Below are 20691 nucleotides of genomic sequence, written 5' to 3'. Positions count from 1 at the left end.
TTGGTCGTCTTTCGTGACGTCATCGCGTCTCTACGCGCCCGTTGGACCATACCGCCGCTGAGCCATAGTTAATCCCCCCCCTTTTTTTTTTTTTGCTGGTGACTGCGCACGCACATTTCCCTTACTCTGGTATCTTTCTCGTGCCACAATCTCTCTGAAGAAACCTCTGCGCGGGGGCTTCTGGGAATTGTAGTCTCAAGTAGAAGTGGGAAGGCAGATTCCGGAAGTTGTGCGCCGGCGAGTGCCTGTTGTGCGGTGGGGAGTAGGTAACGGTTCTCCCCGGGCCTTGGGGGGGCCCTCCCCCGCAGGGCCTGTAGCCCGAGCCTGAGTAAGATTGGGCATCGGACGCCCCAGGTGGGTGTGACTTCCCTGGTCAGCCATGAATGGGCAAGCGGACGTCGAGGTGGACTACAAGAAGAAATACCGGAACCTGAAACGGAAGCTCAAATTCCTAATCTATGTAAGTGTGAGTCTGGGGACGGTTCCGATCCAAACCCTCCCTCCCCCCATCCCTCTGCCCCCACAGCCTCTGACGGGGACCCCAGTGCATCATCCTCCCCTCCTCACTCCCTCTAGGAGGCCTGGGAAGAGACTCCCCATTCCTCGGGTATTCAACCCAAGCCCTGCCCACCTACATGCTCTGTGACCTTGGGCCAGCCCCTTACCCATGAGCCTCAGTTTCTCTTATCTATAAAATAGGGGGGTTGGACCAAATTATTTCCAAGGGCCTTCCAGCTCTGATGCTTTCTTATCCAGGAACATGAGTGTTTTCAGGAGGAACTGAGGAAGGCACAGAGAAAACTGCTGAAGGTGTCCCGGGACAAGAGGTAAGAGGGTTTGAAAGGAGTAGGGAGCAAAAGAAGGAAAAGAGCCCCAGGAACAAAAGAGAGCACCACCTTTCACACACAACCTTCCTTCCCATCTCTTTTTCTAGTTTCCTTTTGGATCGTCTTCTGCAGTATGAAAATGTGGATGAAGATTCTTCTGGTAAGTAGAAAACTAGAGCATTGGGTACTGAAGACCTGTTGAGCAGTGAGTACTACCCACCCTTTCATCTTTTTTCACCAGATCCCTTGGGTGATTTTGCATGCAGTAATAATTCAGATTTTATAGAGCTTTTAAGATTGATAGAAAGTTCTCCTCTGACCTTCCCCACTCTATGAAGTATTATTTGTCTTTTCATTATAAATGAGGAAACTTAAGATCAATGAGATCTAAGACTGACTAAACCATGTACTTATTTTCACTGTGTTGGTTATTGAAGCCTCCTGCCTGAATTATTCTTTTCAGAATATTAAACTAGGAGTTAGAAGATCTAGGTACTAGTCCCAGTTCTGACTTGTTAGGGGACTTTGGATGAATCACAGTTTAAGCTTTAGTTTTCTCATTTGTAAAATGAGGATAATAATTCCTGCCCTCTTTCCCTCACAGGTTTTTTGTGAAGATTCTTTGAGACAACCAATAAAAAATAATTAACATTTACATAGTATGACTTATTTTTTAATCTTTATTTTTAACATTGTCATATTTGAGCCTAACAATACTGAGGGGATAGATACTTTACATGATATTTTCCCTGTTCTACAAATGAGAAAACAACCTGAGAGAGATAGGATCTCAATTTAATTCTTCCATACTCCAAATTTAGTGCTCTATTATAGAGATACTCTGCTCTAATAGAAACAGATAAAAGGAATTGTTATTCACATTATCTTCTTTCTTTTTTCCGTAATCTCTTAACTTCCATCTCAGAATTAATACTGTATATTGATTCCAGGTCAGAAGAGCTGGTTAAGCAATTGGGGTTAAATGACTTCAGGGTCAGCCAGGAATTGTCTGAGGCCAAATTTGAACCCAGGACCTCCTATCTCTAGGTCTGATTCTCAATCCAATGAGCCACCTACCCTGCCCCAACAATATCTTTTTAATTGTTAACTGATTGCCTGCTATTTCCAGGATATCGTGCTGGGTTTTAGAGCTACAAGAGAGTCCCTGCTTGATCCCCAAAAACTTATAGTCTAATTTGGGGAAAGAGACCATGTGCACGTAAAGGTAGTTTACAGAGTAAAGTAGTATATACTAACTGGCTCAAAGTACAAGTATTCTTACAGTTCATTTTATCTTTATTTTATTCCAATAACAAATTTACATATAAGTTTTCAAAGTTACATGATTCATGTTGTCTCCCTCCCCTTTTCCCTCCCATCTCTTGGAGTTGACAAGCAATTCCACTGGGTAATACATGTATACTGTTACAGTTCAGAATATAGAATGATCACTCTGACACTGGGATGATTTTGGAAGGGAGAATAATAATAGGACCCTTGGGTTGGCCGGAAGCAAAATTAGAAAAGATGAAAGAAGACATTCCAAACAAATCAGAGCCAGGAATATGCTTGGTGTATTTAATAAATGTTGCATTCTTTAGTTATGAAGGGACTCTGAAAGAACAGAAAATAGCCCAATGTTTCCCTCTTCTCTTTTAGACTCTGATGCCACAGCATCCTCAGAGAACAGTGAGACAGAGGGCACACCCAAACTCACTGAGACACCAGCCCCCAAGAGGTGAGAACATATCTTCTGTCCTTTCTTTTCTTAAGGGCAAACCCTTTCTGTCTTTTCTTTTTTCATTTTACACTAAAATTTTTTTTGTTATTATTCTGTACTTGACAAATATCATCAAATATAAGCATTTCCATATACACAGAAGAATAGAAAGAATTGTAGGAGAAACCAGGAATATTATATACAACTTGCCTTTCTTCAGAGATAATAAATTCACTGTGTCAGTTTCAAAGCTGTCCTGCTTGCCTGTGTCTCCTGAGTCTCCTTCTGTTTTCTTCTGTGTATCTTCAGTGCTACAGTTTTCAATGCTCTTTTCTTTCATTCTTTCTTTCTTTTTTTTTTTGTATCCTTGTCAGTAGTCCCATCTCCCATTTAGGAGGGGGGAAAGCCCAAAACAACCCACCCTTATGATAAATAAGAATAGTGAAGCAAGAAAACCGCCCCCCCCCCCACATTTTCTATCTTAAAAAATAATATATCTTAATTTGCCTCTTTGGTCCTTTATTTCTTTGTCAGATAGTGGGTAACATGTTTCATTAGTGGAGCCTTTGGAGTAGCAGTTGTGTATTGCATTGATCAGAGTTTTTAAATCTTTAAAAGTTGTTTGGGTTTTTTTATGTTGTAGTTATTGTATAAGTTGTTTTTCTGGTTCTGCTCACTTCACTCTATGTCAGTTTTTCTGAGTCTTCTTGGGTTTTTCTAATCTAAATGTTTCATCATTGGTTATGGAGTAATAATCCATTACATTCATATGCCATTGATTTGTTCAGCCATTCCCCAAATCTTGGGCACTCCCTTAATTTCCATTTCTTTGCTATGATGAAAAGTGCTACTATAAATATTTTTGAACTTTTAGGTCCTTTCCTTCTTTCTTTTTTTCTCTTTGGAAAATCTGCCTAGTGGTGATATTAGCTTTCTGTCCTTTCAAGAGTGGGTGGCACCAGTAGGACTTACAGCTGAAGACAGGGGTTGGAGGATTGCTATTTGGGGTCTGATCTTCTCTGTTGTCCCCTTTCTAGGAAAAGAAGTCCCCCCCTAGGGGGTGCCCCATCCCCCTCTGGCCTTTCACTACCCCCATCCTCAGGGTTTCCCCTGCAAGCCTCCGGGGGCCCCTCTCCGTACCTGACCTCGGTGAGTAGAAGTTTCAGTGGTCATGTTTTAGCCAAGGTTTCATTTGTGACAGCTTTAGTTTCTACATCAGGAAGGCAAGGCCAGCTGTCTTGCTTGCAGTGAGTTTCACAGATTGGCTGAGATATCATGTGGTGAGCTTGCTTTAGGAACTGGCAGTTGCATTGTTATTGATGGGCTATGACTTTGTGTTTACCCAATGTTCATAGGGGCTGGTGAGTTGTGTTTGTAGTTTTGCCCAATTAACGGAGTTTTAAAACTAATGTCATACAGGGTTTTCATAGACAGCCTTTTTGGAAAGAGAACAGCCAGGCTAATGTTGGTGATGCACAAGGTGAAACCCTTAGTTTCCTATAACGTCAAAATGCCAAGCAGAGGGCAGGTAGCAGCTTCTTCTGAATCAGGAACCAACTTGGTGTAACTAACCGTATCTGAGCTGCTTTCGTAGTCTGTGGGTCTTGGCCAGCTCCCTTCATTGATCTATGTGAAGCTGGCTCCTCCTAGCACTGAGAGGGGTCAGTGCTTACTTGGCAAAGTCCTGTCTTTTACTGTTCTGTGATATCCCTAGCCCCAGGTTTATTTTTATGCAAACCCTGGATCTTTTCAGTGCTGGGCAGAGGCAAGGCAAGTAGAGTAAAGGGAAGTGCTTCAGGAGGATGAAGATTACCTCCATGTAAGGGACCAGTTGGCAGTATTGGGGGTGGGGGGCAAGCAGGTTTGGGAGTCAAAGGATAGCCAGCTGGGCCCCACCATGCTCATCACCATTTTTTTGTTTTGTTTTTCCATTTTCTCTTGTTTGGGTTTCTCCTTTTCCTTCCCTTCCCTTGACTTCCTCTCCCTCTCCCAACATCCATCCTTTTCCCATCTTCATTCTCCCCTTTTTCCCCTCCCCTGCAGCTGGCCTCCCCCCCATATTCCCCCTTCCCCTCCGACTACCTGGCCCTGCAGCTGCCTGAGCCCAGTCCCCTGAGACCCAAGCGGGAGAAACGGCCCCGCCTGCCCCGGAAGCTCAAGGTACCTGAATTTTGGGGGAATTGGGACACTTGGGGGGGTGTAATATGGGTTTGGGTGTGCCAAAATGCCAAAATGATAGGTGGTACTGGCCCTGGAGGAGAACTTGAATATAAGGGAATTTTTGAATAACAGATAGAAGTGTAAGGATCCTTTACTAGGTATTGAGAGCCTATTGTGTCCCCATAATACAGTGCTCGATGCTCTTGGCACATACAGAAGCATAACATAGGATTCCAGCTCTTGGTTTACAGTCTGGTTTGGTAGCCAAGATTGACCCTGAAAACAATATGAGACAGTTATGTGGTTTTAAGTTCTAAACTGGGTGAAATAGACTTTTAGAAATAAAGCAGAGAATAAGGAGAGAAAAAGTCTCTGGGGAAAACTTTAGGAAAAGATGGGTCTTGGCCTGAATCTTGAAGGATGAATAGGTTTCAGATAGGTAAAGGGAACAAGAAAAATAATCCATAAGGGGTCCATAACATGGCCAGAGGTAAGTATGAGGTTGGTATGTTTCTGGGACCAAGATCAGCCTGGTTGGACTAGAGAGTACACGGAGGGCAGTGGCAGTTCAATTGGGTTCAGATTACTGAGGGATTCCAAAGCCAGGCAGGTATTTCAAATGTAGTACACTATCCTTTTAGTAGAGGAGTGACTTGATAAAAGTAGTGTTTGACAAAAACCAGTGAGCCAGAAAGTTGGATGTGTCCAACTTGTCCTCTCTATTTTCCTTCATTATTTCCAAGAAAAACTCTAGAGACTTACAAAACCTCCCTCAAACATAGCTTAAGACAGGTGTCAATCAGTCCCTCACTCTAGGCCAGTCACTGTGCTTAGCTCTAAGGCTACAAAGAAAGACAAAAGACATTTGGAGACCACATGCATACCACTGAGTGCAAAAGAGATGTGTACATGATCAAAAGCACTAAGATTAAGGAAGACTAGGAAAGACCTCTTGCTTAAGGGAGGACTTTAGCTGAGACTTGAGAGAAGCCAGGAGGCAGAAGTGAGGAGGGGAGTGTATCCCAGCCAGTGAAAACACTTGGAGTTAGGAGATGGCAGGTCTTGTTCAAGGAACATCAAAGAAACTAGTGCTTCCAGATCATAGACTGCATGGAGGAGAAGACTGTAAGGATAAGAAGGGGCCAAGTTAGGAATAGTTTTAAAAGGCAACTGAAGGCTTTCTGTTTGAGTTTGCAAGTGATAAGGAGCCACTGGAAATTATTGATTAAATAAGTGATATAGCCAGGTTTCTGATTTAGAAAGATCATTTTGACAGTTATGTAGAGGATGGGCTAGAGTGCAGCGTCCCTTGAGGCAGAGAGGCCAACCAGAAGGCTGTTTTAGTTAAGGCAGAATGTGTGAAGGACCCATGCTGATGTGATGGTAGTATTAGAGGAGAGAAAAAGAGGTGTTCAGAAAGTTAGAATCAAGTAGGACTTGGCAACAGATTTGATATGGGGCTATAAGAGTGACTGAGAAGCAGAAGATACATGTCAAATTCTTGTCTGGGTATCTGGGAGGATGGTGGTACCCTAATCATGTTAGGGAAAGGGAGGCAGAACCAAGATGTTGCTATAACAGGAAGGAGTACAGTTAGCCTCTTTCTGGAACTAACTAGTAAACTGCAATATTTAGAAAATGCACCAGACTGAGTCCTGATCAGGAAATCCAATAAAAAGTCACAGTGAGTCATTTTTTTTTCCAGCCATAAGAAGACAGATAAGTCTGGGTGCTGGGGATAGGGTCTGGTCAGGACCATGCCAAGAAAAGCATTCCAGCACCCAAGGACTGAAAGAGGACTAAAGCTGTGCACCAAGGAAAAACAGGTTCCCAGACCTACACTGGGGCACCAAGACTTCATGTAGGATTTGGGAACAGGTGCCAAATGACAGCTTTGCTGTTTACTAATCAGTTCCAGGTCATAGATCAAGGTGGACTAAGGAGGGGACCTGCTTTGGGGGAGGGGGGGTAGCCTTTAGGGTAAGGAGCATTTACAGGTCCTAAGCTGTGTACTAAGTGAGGAACAATTCAGAAGTAAGCAGTAGCTATGTAGCTTTCACTCAGGAGTGGAGTCTCAGTTTCAACTTCTTTCCTAATCTGATGCCTGCAGAAGAATAACCAAGTCAGAAATCCCAGACCAAAGAGAAATCTACAATTCTGTCATTGAACCAGCAGAGTTTTCCACTTGGCTGATAGTGACTGAGTCCAGCAGAAGTCTACTGAACCTCCAAAGGCAAGCCATATATCTGTTGCTCAGATCCAAATCCAGGCCAGTAACTTTTTGAGCCCAGACCAGGGGACAGCAATCAGATGTGCCCTGGATTAGACTCTTGGGAGCGCTGTAAACTTACAGGTCCCCAGCCTGAGTTGTCCTTGAAATTCTGGAATAACACAACACTCAATACCCTAAGAGAGCAGCAGCAGGACCAACCCAGACATTCCCTTCAGAAGGGTACAGGGCCTGCTTCTAACAGTTTGAAGTCAGGAAGTAGGCTGGAAGGATGAGCAAGTAATAAAAGAATGCCACCATTAAAAGCAATTATAGTGACAGGGACTCTCAAGATACAAACCCAGGAGAAGAAGATGGCACCAAAACATCTACAAGCAAAGCCTCAAAGAAAACCACAGCTTGGGGGACAAGTTCAACAAGAATTCCTGGAAGAAATGAAGTGAGTTAAAACAAGTTTTAAAATGTTTTTATAGTTGAAATGAGAATGCTAAAGGAAAGAATGGAAAAGAAATGAGAGCTATGGAAAAAAGAATTGGAAAGGGAGTTAAAAGTTTAGCACAATAGGTACAAAACCTTACCCATAGATACAATTCTCTAGAAAGTAGAATGGACAAAATAGGAATTAATGACTTCATGAGACAATGAAAAGTATCAAAATAGTTGAGTCTGAAAATACAGAAAAACATTTAAAATATCACATGGCAAATAGTAATAGGAAAGTTCAGAAGGAGTGGTTTAAGGAGAAAGAGTTCAATTTTGGATATATCAAGTTAAAGATTTCTACTGGGCATCCAGTTGGAGATGTCCAGTTGGCAGTTAGAAATTTGAGACTGGAGGTCAAGAGAGAGGTTAGGGCTTGATAAATCTTAAAAAAATTTCATATAAAACAATTGAATCCACGGCAGCTGATAAGATCACCAAATGAAATAGTATAGAAGAGGGCTCATGACAGAACCTTGGTAGGGGACACTCATGGTTAGTAGGAAGGACCTGGATGAAGATAGTAAGGAGACTGAGTCAGACAGGCAGAAGGAAAATCAAGAAAGGGTGGTGTCAAAAGAGAGTATCAAGGAGAAATAAGTGATCAGTTGTTGAGGTTGCAGAGGTCAAGAAGTATGAGGATTGGGAACAGGCCATTAGATTTAGCAATGAAAAGATCATTAATAACTTTGAAGAGAATAGTTTCAGTAGAATAGTGAGGTTGGAAGCCAAATATAGTTATGAGAATGAGAGAAAAGGAAGTGGAATCACTGGCTGCAGACAATTTTCTCAGCTTTAGCCACTGAAGGGAGAAGAAATTGAGGACAATAGTTACTGAGGTTGGAAGTAGACAAGGATTTTTTAAGGCTCAGGATGATGTATGACTTGCATATGTTATTGTTTGCCATCAGCCATCACCTGCTTCATTCTCAAGGAAAAGGTTGGGCTGAAGACTCCTCTAGCAACTCTGATAGAAGATAGAGTTAATAAGGGTGGTAGCTAATTTTTTGATCACAGACAATCTTATTACCATATATATTTTATGTTACTAAAGTGTTTTTAAGGAGGTGGTATTTTAAAGCCATCGGGGACATATTAGTATTAGCTCAAGAAAAGTCATAAGACTGTTAGGTGCTTCTTTAATAATTGGCACTAATGTAGCACAACTTTAACGGTTTCAAAGTACTGTCTTCACAATAACCCTGAGATATCACCATTTTTCAGATGATGAAACTGAGGCCCTGAGAAATTAGGTCTAAAGCAATATTCAAATCCAAGTCTTCTAAGCTTTTCTAGTATATCATGCTGCCTCTCCCTTAATGAGAATGGTCTGAAAGGTCTTTATTGACAAATCAAGTCTTTAAAATGGGAGAAAGCTTAGCAAGAACATCATCTCTGAATCATATTCCTGAAACTCTATTGGATTAGCTTGTTGTTGGCCTAGGTGGCCAACAATTTTTGATTCCCTACCTAGGATTTTGCTGGCATGTGTTTGAAATGAAAGGAGAGGTGCTAGGAAATTATAGAGCATACGTGCTCCATATCACACCTTCAGCCAACAGACATCTCTGAGCAGCAGAACTAAATGCAAAGTTCTCATAGAATGTACAGCACACCTAGCAACAGACCAGACAGTTGATGTGAAATGTCTGCCTTCTCCCCTCCTCCCCAGTGCCAAATATCAATTGGAAATCAGTCAAACTTGACCATTGGATTTGTCCCTCTCAGTGTTGCTAGACTCTGGTGCCAAGACTTAATGCTTCTTAGGAACTCAGCAGAAACTTTAGTTGACTGAAACAAGGCTTATGGTTTTAAGGCAGTGGTTGTAACAGACAAGCTGAGAAAGAGTGTTGCAGCTCTCTAGAGAATGGAGTTTTCCCTGGTGCTTTGGAGCTTTTCAGTGTGCACTACTAACCTATAGAAGGGGTTATCTGACAGAAGTATAAAACTATTAGTGGTGGGTGGGAAGAACAGGTGTCCTTGCCTAATTATGTAGACCAACTATGGAAGAGAAAGGCCCAGTAAATTTTCAGAAAAATTCATTGTAAGGACAGGAAAGGAAAATTTCCTTATCTTTTTTTCTGTATTTTTCTCCTCCTTCACCTTCCCTACAGATGGCAGTGGGGCCATCTGAGTGTCCAGTGGGGGGTTCACTGACCTTCCCAGGCCGGGGAGCTGGTAGTGCTGGGGTAGGGGCAACCCTGGCCCCATTGGGGCCTCCTAAGCTGCCCCCACATACCATCCTGAGCACCGTCCCTCGCCAGATGTTCAGTGATGCAGGGAGTGGAGATGATGCCCTGGACGGCGATGATGACCTCGTGATTGACATCCCTGAATGACCACCTATCCTAGCCCCTTCCTTCCCTCCAGTTGCCATGTGGCAGTGGCAACAGAAGCAGCAAAGACAAAGAGCGGTGTGTTTTTGGAGACATTTATTGATGCCCAGTCTTATTGGTCTGGACATTGACAATCAGAAGAGGCGTAAACATGCAGCAAGGCGCCCCCAAAGAAGAGGCGGGGAGGCAGCCCCCAGCCCTGAAAGCTGGCACATGCCGCATTTGGATTTGCAGCCGGTGGTGTGCAGGGAAGGCAGATGGACTCTAGAGGTCAGCACAGGGCTTCCTCACCCCCTGCTGCCATATGCTTTGCCTTCCTCTCGCCCTGGATGCAGCCAGAAGAAAAAGGGGCAGCCAAGGGGACCTCTGCCTCCCCTCCCTGAAGGCAAAGACCCTTGCACCAGCTACCATTTTAATGGGGCAGCTAGATAGGGCTAGTTTGTTTTGTTTTTGTTTTTTACTGCAGACTTTTATTAAAGGGGTGCTTGGTGGTTTTATTTTGTTTTCTGAAATTTTCTCCCTCCTTAACCCCCTCCTTATCCGGTTTACTCCCCCTGTGGGGAGTTTAGCCGGGGCAGCTTGGAGAAGTGGACAAGAGGAGAAATGACCTGGTTGGGGGGAAGGAGGGGGCAATAAATTCTCTCCCTCCCCTTGCACATGCGAGTGGTATGGTTCATTTGCATATAATATCCCATCAGGCAGTAGGAAATTTGCATATATAGCCCCACCCATCCCCTCACAAAAAAAGACATCCCCACAGTAACAAAGTGAATCTCACAAAATAAGACAGTAAGTGTTGAGGGGGGAGAGGGAGAAGCAGCTTCTCCCTCCCCTGTCCCCATGTAAACGTGCAACACACTCGTGCGAAGCTGAGTAACAATCACATGGCCCTGTGGTCCCCCCACCCCCAAGAGGGGGCTCTTCCTTGCCCCCTCTTTGCTCCCATTCTTGCTAAGGTTCTTAAGGGCCTCTTTCTGGAAAGCAGCCTGTTGCCAAGTTCTCTTCTTCCCTGGGCTGAAACAAATGGACTTCTGCCCCTTCCCGAGCCCAAAGAGATGATAAAGAACTTGGCTTCCCTCTTCCCAACCCTTATACCCTCTTCACTTCACAAGAGTGAAGAGGGGGAGCCACCTAACTGAAGCCCCTGGTCTCCCACATTCTCTTTCTTCATCTGATTGGAAGTAGCCTTTGTTGGTGGGGCTGGTTGGCTGGGATCTTCTCTGGGTCTTAGGTAGAGAAGGAGGCAGCAGCAGGGGGTAATTCACTGGTCAGGGTATGCCACCGTTCCAGGGTCACGTCTGGTCTTCGAAGACAGTCCCCCCAGTGTTTCAGGGCCTCTCCCCGTGAATTGGGACCTAAGGACACCCCACCTGGAGGAATAGGAGAAAGGAACCAGGATATAACCCATCAGTTTACTAAATCCATTGTGTGAATCAAGCAGTCTTGTTTCACCCAAATGCATAATTGACAAGATTCCCACATAAAAAAGTTGATCCCCACAATCTTAGAGCCAAACCCCTGGAACCCAAGTGTCTTCTCACCAATGAAGTCATTAGATTTGCCAATGTCATAGTCCCAGACGGTGACCTCTAGGGTCTTCGTGGCCAGAGCAGGGAGCTCCATCTCATAGAAGAATTCCTGAGGAGGTGGGGATTATAGAGGGCTACTTTCCTCCCTACCTTTACCTTTGGGGTTTCCCCAGATTATTTCCCTGGTTCTGCATCTAACCCTGTTCACTGAGGAAAAGGGATGATGTGAACATCAGGGACTCTTCTGTGTAAGCCAACTCTTAATAGCAGTCATTCACTGTAGTCCTGGAGCTTTGGGAAAAATAGAATTGAGGGGATTTTGTAACTATTAGATGTAGGGGCCAATGGACATGAGGGTGTGTATTTGTGGAGTAAAAGTAAAAGCTATCCCTTCAAGATTTCCCAGAATCATCCAAAGTAGGATGGTTAAGAAATAATGGAATCCTATTAGGGAGGATGGAAATAAGTGTTCTCACCCTCTCAATTATCTCTACCTCATTTTCTTCCCACCCCTCAGTCACCTCATTAAATTCAGGATTCAGAGTTTTCTTCTTCACTGATGTTTTGTGCTTTGATTTCTTCTCAACATCTGGCCTCAGGTACCTGTGGAGACCACTGTAGGTCAGAATGCCTAGGTGCTAGGAATGGCGGAAGAGTAGAAGTGGAAGTATGGGTGGGGTGCAGATGTCTGGGGCTTATGTACAGAATCAGACAGAGGATCAGTGGTCAATATGGCTATTGAAAAGAGCATTTACTGGGCATGCAAGACACTTGGTTTCCTACTAAGTGACATTTTGACTTAATCTTTAAGGTCTCATCCAACTTTGAAATTTTGATTCTGTGGTTCTAGGAGCACTACAGGGTCAGTGAGAACCGAGAGGGAGTATTACAAGGGAAAGGAAACTGGGAGCTGGGAGAGTGTGGTTGGGTTCCTTACGTCTTGACGTAGGGATCTGAATAGCCATTGACATCCATGGCTGCCAGGTGGGCACATCGAACAATACCCACAAGCAGCCCCCGACGCTGAGATTTATAGGTGAGGCTGAGCAGGATTCGGCCCCGCTCTTCCAGCAGGCCCTGGCCCTGTTCTGCTCGCTCCAGCTGGGGGATGAGAGAGGCAGCACCTCAGAAACTGGATCCCCTTGGTTCAAGCTACACCCTGCCTACTGTTGCTAAATAATGTGAAATGATTCTTCCTCTCCTGCACCTTACCCCTTTCTTCCCCTCTGTCTTTAGAGTTGGGGAAGGTGCTTCTTTCCATGTCTAGGCTGGAAATGGCAAAAGGGATAAAGCCATTTTAAGATGGCTAGGGCCTCTCCATACTGTGGATTTTGCCACCCTACAGAAACTGGTCCCTTTCTCTTTAAAAAAAAAAAAAAAAAACCCTTCTGCTTTAGAATTGATTCTAAGTCAGAATGCAATTAAGTGACTTGGCCAGAGTCACACAACTAGGAAGTGTTTGAGGCCAAATTTGAACCCAGGTTCTCCCAATTCTTGGAGGATGGTGGGGCTATCCACTGGGCTGTGTGTAGCTACCCCTGCTCCTTTTCTCTTGAAGAGTACTACTAATGGAGCAAAGATAGGCATGCTTTCCTTACCTCTTTCAGATAACAGGAAATGCCTCTCAGGGCAGCAGTCATAGAGGAAGGTGATGCCAACTAGAGGACAAAGAGAAGAGATTCCAAATACCAATCAACTATTCCATTCTGTCAATTTCTTAGGCTCACAGATGTTCTCTCTTTTCCCAATGTCCACAGCTCTCCCTCTCCCCTCCCCCACTTCCCAACTATCAGTCAGTCTCAGATCCAAATACAAGGGACTGACCGGGACCTGTGGTTCCAGACATATGTTAAAGTGCTTCTTCTGGGAAGGTTTGAGACGCCGCAGTGGTACCCGGGTCTCCCCAATGAACTCATTGTGGCTCAGTTTGTCCTCATCACAAACAGAGATCCTAGAAGGACAGAGGCATCAGGGGTAGTGCCACAGGGAACTGGCACTGGAAAGTCAACTTCGAGTCAACTCCCTTGGAGTGAGGAGAACCAGATGGGAAAGAGATGATACCCTGGATGTTGATAATCTCATGATTGACATCCTCTCCCTTAAGGTTCAGAAGGCATTATAGAAAAGTTGCAGGAAATCTTAAGGGGTAGATTCTCCCTCAATATGGAGCAAAGAGAGGTCCACCTTGCTTTTTAGAGTTGAAAGTAAAGATCTCATAGGAACACAACTAGGAACTGGGAATAAGAGCACTAGAAAGCCCAGCCCCACCTAACCCACCTTCCTTTCAATGACTGATGGGAAAGTGTCATGTGAGAATGGCTCCCCTTCTCTCTCCTCTTCCAATTTTGGACATCTGAGCAGGAATTAAGGAAGGAATGCCTTGACCTAAGGGCTCTTAGAAAATAAGGCGAGATCCCCTCTCCAACATGAGACCTTTTTCTACCAGCATGACTACATCTAGTCAGGGGCCATATATCTGTGTCCCTAAACCACAGTGTTATTGGTAACCAAGTTTTTATGTATCACATCTTCAAGACCCCAGTCCACAACTGCATTAAGCCAGCCAAAGATAAGTATTTGTAGGTCTGGTCCAAGGAGGTGGGATTCCTTAGTACCTACAATCCTCATCTCCCTGGGGGAAAGAGCTGGGATGGGGGGGCCAAAACCAAGAGGAGCTCCTCCTTTACTTCTTCCCTCCCAAACCCCCTCAGCCCCAGAGACAGAGACAGCCCAGGGTAGATAGACTATAATTTGTCATTTATCCATCTGGAACCGAAGAGATCTTGCCTGGGGACAGGAGTTACTGATCAGGGCCCCAGATTAAAGCAGGACTGGTCAACTCCAGCAGGCAACAGTTTCCAGCCTACAGTCTCCACAGGCTGGCCACTTTGGGCACTGGAGGCAGCCTTGGACTCAGAGCAGATTGATGGGGGAGGTAAAAGAGGGCCTGAGGTTCTAGGGAGGCATCAATTCTGTTGGTTTTCCATTAATTTCTCTGTGTGTCAGCCTCATAACATACTGCTCCATACCCATCTTCTCTTCCTCTTTCCAAGTTTAACCCTTCTTCCTCTCTCCTTGATGCCATCCCATCCTGACTCCCCTTAGGCCTTATTTAATAATTATCCCTCACATCTTATGTCTGTCTCTATCTTGCATCTTTCTCTCTCTGCTGATTCTTTCTTCACCACCTACACACACACATTCATATCTCCTCTTTCCTAAGAAAACATTGTCTTGACCCTCCTGCCACCTCAAGCTACCTTTCTATTTCTCTTTTTGACTTTACTGCCAAACTCTTTATTCTATACTCACTGCCTCCACTAACTCACCACCCACTCATTCCTTAATCCCCAGCAATCTGGCTTCTGTCCCCATCACTGACTGAAACTATTCTCTCCAAGGTCACCAATGCCTTCCTCTCTGCTAAATCGAACTGGTCTTTCTCAGTCCTGATTTCTTTTGCCCTCACTGTAGCATTTGACGCTGCTCCCTATCTCTTTGTGGATACCTTTACCTCTGGCTTCTGTGACACTAATATTCCAACCCTCTCTGACAACCCCTTCTCTGCCTCTTTCATTGGCTTCTCTTCCTCCTTCTGTTCTCTTACTGTGGGCATCCCTCAAGATTTGGTCCTCAGCCATCTTCTCTATGTTCCTCTAAATCCTCTTTCTTTTGATGATCTCATCCACTCTCAGCTTCAATGATTATTTCTATTCAGATGATTCCCAAATCTCTCTTTCCAGCACTAATCTCTATTTCCTGAACTCCAAGCTGACCTCTCTAGCCATCTGCTGTGTAGCTCTACCTGGACATCTCATTAGCTCTACAAATGCAACATATCCTGAATCCAACTCATCACTGGCCTTCCTAAACCAGCTCTTCCTTGGTTCTTTATTTCTACTGATGATACTACCATTTCCCTAGTCACCTATGATAACATAGTCACATTTCATTCTTCTCTTTCTCTGTCAAAGAAAGGGCAGAATTTGGTCACTGATTAGATTTTGGGGTCAAATTACAGAGGATCTTAAGTAACAGAGAAAAGAATTAGACTTGGTGGGGTAAGTTTATCAAACCCAATCTGACAAAATAAATTCAAATGAGATAATATATGTAAAGTGTTTTACAAAACAGAAAGGGTTATATTGTCAATTACCCTTTTAATTTATCTCACATCTTCTCATCTCTTTTTAAAAACTCCTATCTTCTGTCTTAGTATTAGTATCAATTCTAAGACAGAAGAGAGGCAAGGGCTAGACAATAGGGGTTAAGTGACTTGATCAGAGTCACACAGCTAGGAAGTATTTGAGGCCAGATTTGAACCCAGACCTGCCTGACTGCAAGCCTGGTGCTCTTTCCACTGTGCTATCTAGCTGCCCCCTAATCTAATCTTTTTGGTGAAGTTCAGCTAGAAAGAACCTTCTTGTTATATAATAACATTAATAATAATTCTTAATACTAATGGTTATTATTATGACATTGGGAGCTATTACAGATGTTTGATGAGAGGGTTGATGGGTTGAGAATTACATTTTAGGGAGATAAAGTTAACATTGAGCATGGTAGGTCAGAAAGGAAAGGGTTGGAGCCTTGTCAATCAAGGAAGGAGAGAATTTTTAAAAGGAAGGGGTGGTTAACACGGAAATGTCCATAGGGGTGAGGACTTAGATCTTGAGAAGTCACTTCCTCTCTCTAGGTTTCAGTTTCCTCATCTGTAAAATTTGGAGGTTCAATAAAAATGGTCTCAAATTCTCCTTCCAGCTCTGAATCAATGATTCCAGGAGACCACTATTGTGGCAATGAGGTCACCCAGACTTTGGAGAGACCAGTTTCAGTAGGGCATAAGATGAAAGCAGAAGCCAGATTTCAGTGGATTGAGGGAGAAATATGGGGGAAGTGATACACCAATGTGTACTACTCTTTCTAAATGTTTACCTGTCAATTGTAAGAAAGACTAATAGCTCAAAGAATCAATACAGTAAAGAGGTTGTTTTTTTTCCTCACAATAGCTGAGACCTGTGTGTGGTTGAAAGCTGAGGGGAAGTAGAAAGTGGAGGTGGAGAGCATAAAGATCCTTTCTGGAGTGGTCCTAGGAAAAGATGGAAGGGATTAAATTAGCTCAAGACTTTGCTGGGTCTCACCTGAGCACCTTCCGAGTGATGTCCTCATCAGTAATCCCCCGATACATTAAGTCTTCATTCCACACGGGATTCAGTGTGTTCCTCTGAGTCTTGGTCTTCAGCTTGTTGGCCTATTGGTCATGGGGTGGGGGGTGAAGCGTTCCCCAAGGAGGAGGGAGTACCCACAAAGGGAAGGAAAAAAACCAGAGCTTAAGGTGGAAAGAGAGAAATCTATTCAATTATAAACTCCTTGAGGTTAGACTTATTTACTTTTGTTTCTTTTTCAAAGTCTAGCAGATAGTAGATATTTAATGATGAGGAGGAGGATGATACATTAATTAAGTTGATTCAAAAAGATTTCTTGGCTCTCCAGAGATAGTAACCAAAAGGGAAAAGGTTCTCATGACTTAGTGGAGTTAGGGAAAAGGTTCTAGCAAGGAATGTGGAAATGGAAATAAGAAGAATAGGGAAGAAAATTGGGTGGGGAACCTCAGGAGGAGAAAATACCTTGCAGGCCCCAGGCAGGAGGTGTAGTTTGACATAGGGATCAGCCAGGCCATTGAAGTCCATGGGCTTGAGGCCCTATCCATGGAGGGTAAGGAGAAAATAGAAATTCTTCTCAATTCCTCCCTTGTCTGAGCCTAGGAGAATTCTCCAGGCCTCCCCAAATCCCATCAACTCATCCCCCATCTTAAGGATATATAACCGGGAAAAGACTAGGGAAAGGAGGAGAGCATACAAGAGGGCCTGGGAGATGAAGGCAGGGATTAAAACTGAAACCCAAAGAGAGATGGAACAACAGTAAACCAGACTTTAGCTTTTTAAAGATGATAGATGGAGGCAATTAGGAAGATAAGGAGGAAATGTTCAAGTTGGGAGGGCAGAGGGAAAAAGCAGGAAAGAAGGAATACTTCATCATGGATCCCTACCAGAGCCCCAGAGTCCTAAGACTGGGTTATGGGGCAGAAAGGAGGGCCTAGGCCTGTAAAAGTGTATCTGAGACCCACCTTAGCCCTGAGAATGCTGCAATGGAGGGTGCAAGATGCCTGGTCATAGAGAAGGTCAAACTCCAGTGTGCCCAGGGCAGCTGTAGAGAGAGAGGTTCATTCATATCTTAAACTTAGCATTTCTGAAACACTACTAGTTATCTCCCTTGCCCACCCCCTAATCTCCCCACCACACAAACAAATACACACACACACACACACACACACACACAACTGTCTCCAATTTTCCTTATTTTTCACTCTTTCAGCACAGTTTGAAACCTCAGAGTCATCCTGAAGTCTTCCCTTTCCTTCTCTCTCTGTAGACAGTTGGTTGCCAAGTTTTGTCATTTCTATCACTGCATCTTTGGCCTTTTTCATAAACACCAACTTTAGATTAGATCCTCATTAGCTCTCTCCTGAACTATTAAAATAGTCTCTTAACTGTACTCTCCCTGGCTGCCATCCCTCCTCTTTAATCCATTCTCCACGGCAATGCCAATATTCCCATCCCAAGGCCAGATCTGACTATGATACTCTCCAGTTCAAAAATCTTCAATGACTAATTAAAGCCTTTAGCAGGAAATAAGTCTCCTCAATCTAGTATTTAAAGTCTTCTACAACCTGACTCCACAGCCTTCCCAGACATTTTATATTACTCCCCTTCACATGCTCAACATTCCAGCCATGACCTACTAGCTGAGCCCCGAACACAATATTCCAAACTCCAGTTTCTGGGCCTTCAAACAGACTCTTCTTCATGCCTGGAATGAACTTCCTCCTCACCTCCGCTTCTTAGAATCCCTAGTTTGCTTTTAAGATTCAATCAGGCTCAGCCTTCTATGGGAAGTCTTCCCTGTTTCCCAGAGTTGCCAGTGCTTGAGATCTCTCCTAAAATTACCTTTTATTACCCTTACCTCTGTGTATACTGTGTTTTCACCTGACACCCCCCACTCCTCCAAAATGCAAGGTCTTTGAAGGCAAAGACTGTTTCATTTTGTCTTTATATCCTCATCCATTGCCTAGAATAATGCCAGGTGCATTAAGTATTAAGTAGGTACTTAGTACTTAAAGATATTGGGGCACTTAATAAGTGTTTGTCAAGGGTAAGCTGAGAGTCCTTGGTTGTACGGAGTTTATGTGATGGGATTCTGTGTGTGTGAGTGTGTGTGTGTGTGTGTGTGTGTGTGTGAGTGAAAGAGAGAGACAGAGACAGAATGAAGGTCTGTATGAGAGAAAAAATACGTGACTATGTAACTGTATGAATGTGATGATTTATGGATAGATTTTCTGTATGTGCATGAATTTGAGTGCAAGTGTATGTGAGTAAAAGTATGACTGGAAGAGTAGAAGTGAATTTCTGTGTATGAATTTGCCTGTGTGAGTTCTTTGTGTGTGTCTGAGAGAGAGTTGTTCTTGCTTCTGTGTCCTCAGCTATGGCTGGGGCTTGAGCTCTGTGTAGGTGGGAGGGTGTCTCAGTACAAATATTTAATATTGAGGCTGGCAGATGTAATGTCACTCTGATTACAGTAGCCAGGCTGCAGCATCAGGGCCTCTCTCTCCCCAAAGGACCCTGGTGTCCCTGGTTTCCCTTCCTTTTCCTTTAGGGCCCTCTATCTCCTGGGCTTCATCTTTCCAGGACTTGGGGGGAGGGGGTGGTCTGACTCCCCATGTTCAACTACCCTGAAACCCCAGCACCTTCCCTATCTCCCCAGACTCACTGGTGTCATCTGAGTCATAGCTGTCCACTTCAGCCCCCTCCTCAGAGGCTCCAGCCCCTCGAATACCAGCCCCAGGGGACAGAGTCAGGGTGGGCAGACTGGGTGTAGCTGCAGCCCCAGCCCCTGGGGAGAGCTGGGCTTGGGGGTCTGCTCCACTCCCTCCACCCTCAGGCCCTAACCGAGGAAAGTAGTCAGAGATCTGCCGGATGGGTCGAATGGGGCCAGGGCACACGTTGATGGCCATGTGCTCCTGGATGTTGATGGTCATACGGTCACCCCTCCGGCCCCTCATTCACACGTTCCCCCCTGGGAAAGGAGGAAAAGGAAAGTTAGCTCTGGATCCATCACTCTGGAAAAGCCACATGACCTTTCCTCTGCACCCTTCCTGAGCCTTGGGGCATCCTCCTCCTGGAGGGTAGTAAGGGGTTTCTGTTCTCCAGAAAATGGGAAATGAGGGCAGAACCCACAGAGGAGGAAGTTCTTGAATCTCCGGATGGGGGGTGGGGGGAATGGAGGTGGGGTTGTCCTTGTTGGGAGGTGCTCAGGATGAGAGACAGGGGTAGAGCTGTCCTGAAAAGGGAAGCATGCAGGGACCCCAGTGTGAGTTCTATGAAGACTAGGATGGCCTGAGACCTATATCCTTATAAGCAGGCAGACCACAGGGCTTCTCCCCCATGGAAGTGAGTTAACTGCCTTGTTTGCCAGGTCTTTGTGACTTAAATTCTTGGGCCTGAAAGGGAATGGTCATGGGGGAAGGCAGACAGCATATGGGTAAATAGGGTTTGACCCTATCCTCCACTCAGCTTCTTTTCTGACCAGAGCCCATCCCTCTGCCCCTGACTTGACACTGAGCGGTCTGAGTCTGACTCCATCCCCCTGCCAGCGCAGATTCTGAGTCTGAGCCTGACTCTAACCCCCCACCTCCAGGAAATTTCCCTGGACAGAGGTTCTGACTTGCTTGCCCTTGGTCTCAACGCTGATCCTGAACTCTCTCTGTCCTTCCCGTCCCTCTGGGTACCTGGATTCCTCCCCAAGGCTCTATCTCCCCACCAGGCTCTGTCTGAGTTCCCCTCTTCCCCCTCCCCCACCTCTGTCTGTCTCTTGGGTTGTCTGTCCTCCCCAGACTCCATTTCTCCTCTAGGCTGTCTGCTCCTCCCAACCCCAGTGCCTCCCCATTCTGTTTGTCCATCCCTCCTTCCCCCTCAACCTCTATTCCTCAGGGCCTGCTGGGGGAGCCCCTTGCTCTCTTCTCCTCACCTGGCACTGGGCTTCCCGACTGCCGACTGCCGATAGATTGCAGTAAATGGGAGAGAAATAAACATAGATTCCCCAAACACACAACCTCTTTCCCCACCTCCACCCCAACAGACACACATACACACCCAGCCCAGCCCAGCCCCTTCCACCTGTCTCTGTGGTCCAACAGGTGCTTGAGAACCAGGGGGACAGCAGAAAGGGTGCCTCAGGAGGTGCAGGGAGAGGTAACAGCAGGGAACGCAGAAATAGGAGGAGATTCCAGAGGTGGAGAGAGCGGAGTCCGGCTGTGCGTGCTTGTGTGTGTGAGAGAGAGGAGAGAGAGAGA

The 20691-nt window shown here is 45.0% G+C and overlaps 2 protein-coding genes across 3 annotated transcripts in view; one reads left to right on the top strand and one right to left on the bottom strand.

Moving 5' to 3' along the window:
• The first annotated feature begins 321 nt into the window (after nucleotides 1-321).
• INO80E (INO80 complex subunit E) lies at nucleotides 322-10409 on the top strand. Its single transcript, XM_001364015.4, has 7 exons — nucleotides 322-460; nucleotides 757-827; nucleotides 935-987; nucleotides 2487-2565; nucleotides 3585-3696; nucleotides 4591-4707; nucleotides 9532-10409. Exons 1-7 carry the CDS (start codon nucleotides 380-382, stop codon nucleotides 9754-9756), a joined length of 738 nt encoding a protein of 245 aa, XP_001364052.1. The 5' UTR covers nucleotides 322-379; the 3' UTR covers nucleotides 9757-10409.
• DOC2A (double C2 domain alpha) overlaps nucleotides 9833-20691 on the bottom strand; it is a 12089-nt gene continuing 1230 nt past the window's right edge. Inside the window, exons 1-12 of one of the 2 annotated variants that reach the window (XM_007499426.3) lie at nucleotides 20516-20680; nucleotides 20367-20392; nucleotides 19110-19415; nucleotides 17410-17489; nucleotides 16910-16984; nucleotides 16424-16533; nucleotides 13107-13233; nucleotides 12881-12940; nucleotides 12220-12383; nucleotides 11804-11885; nucleotides 11295-11391; nucleotides 9833-11123 (exon numbers count right to left, since the gene is read on the bottom strand). In XM_007499426.3, coding sequence (XP_007499488.1) covers nucleotides 10981-11123; nucleotides 11295-11391; nucleotides 11804-11885; nucleotides 12220-12383; nucleotides 12881-12940; nucleotides 13107-13233; nucleotides 16424-16533; nucleotides 16910-16984; nucleotides 17410-17489; nucleotides 19110-19401 — 1230 coding nt within the window. In that variant the 5' untranslated portion in view covers nucleotides 19402-19415; nucleotides 20367-20392; nucleotides 20516-20680 and the 3' untranslated portion in view covers nucleotides 9833-10980. Of the gene's footprint in view, nucleotides 11124-11294; nucleotides 11392-11803; nucleotides 11886-12219; nucleotides 12384-12880; nucleotides 12941-13106; nucleotides 13234-16423; nucleotides 16534-16909; nucleotides 16985-17409; nucleotides 17490-19109; nucleotides 19416-20366; nucleotides 20393-20515 lie in introns of both variants that reach the window. The other variant, XM_016424193.2, reaches the window with a different exon arrangement.

This window comes from Monodelphis domestica, chromosome 7 (genome assembly GCF_027887165.1).
Source record: "Monodelphis domestica isolate mMonDom1 chromosome 7, mMonDom1.pri, whole genome shotgun sequence".
Classification (NCBI taxonomy): domain Eukaryota; kingdom Metazoa; phylum Chordata; class Mammalia; order Didelphimorphia; family Didelphidae; genus Monodelphis; species Monodelphis domestica.
Note: the sequence above shows the minus strand (reverse complement) of the source record. Positions and strands in the feature narration are given on the sequence as shown.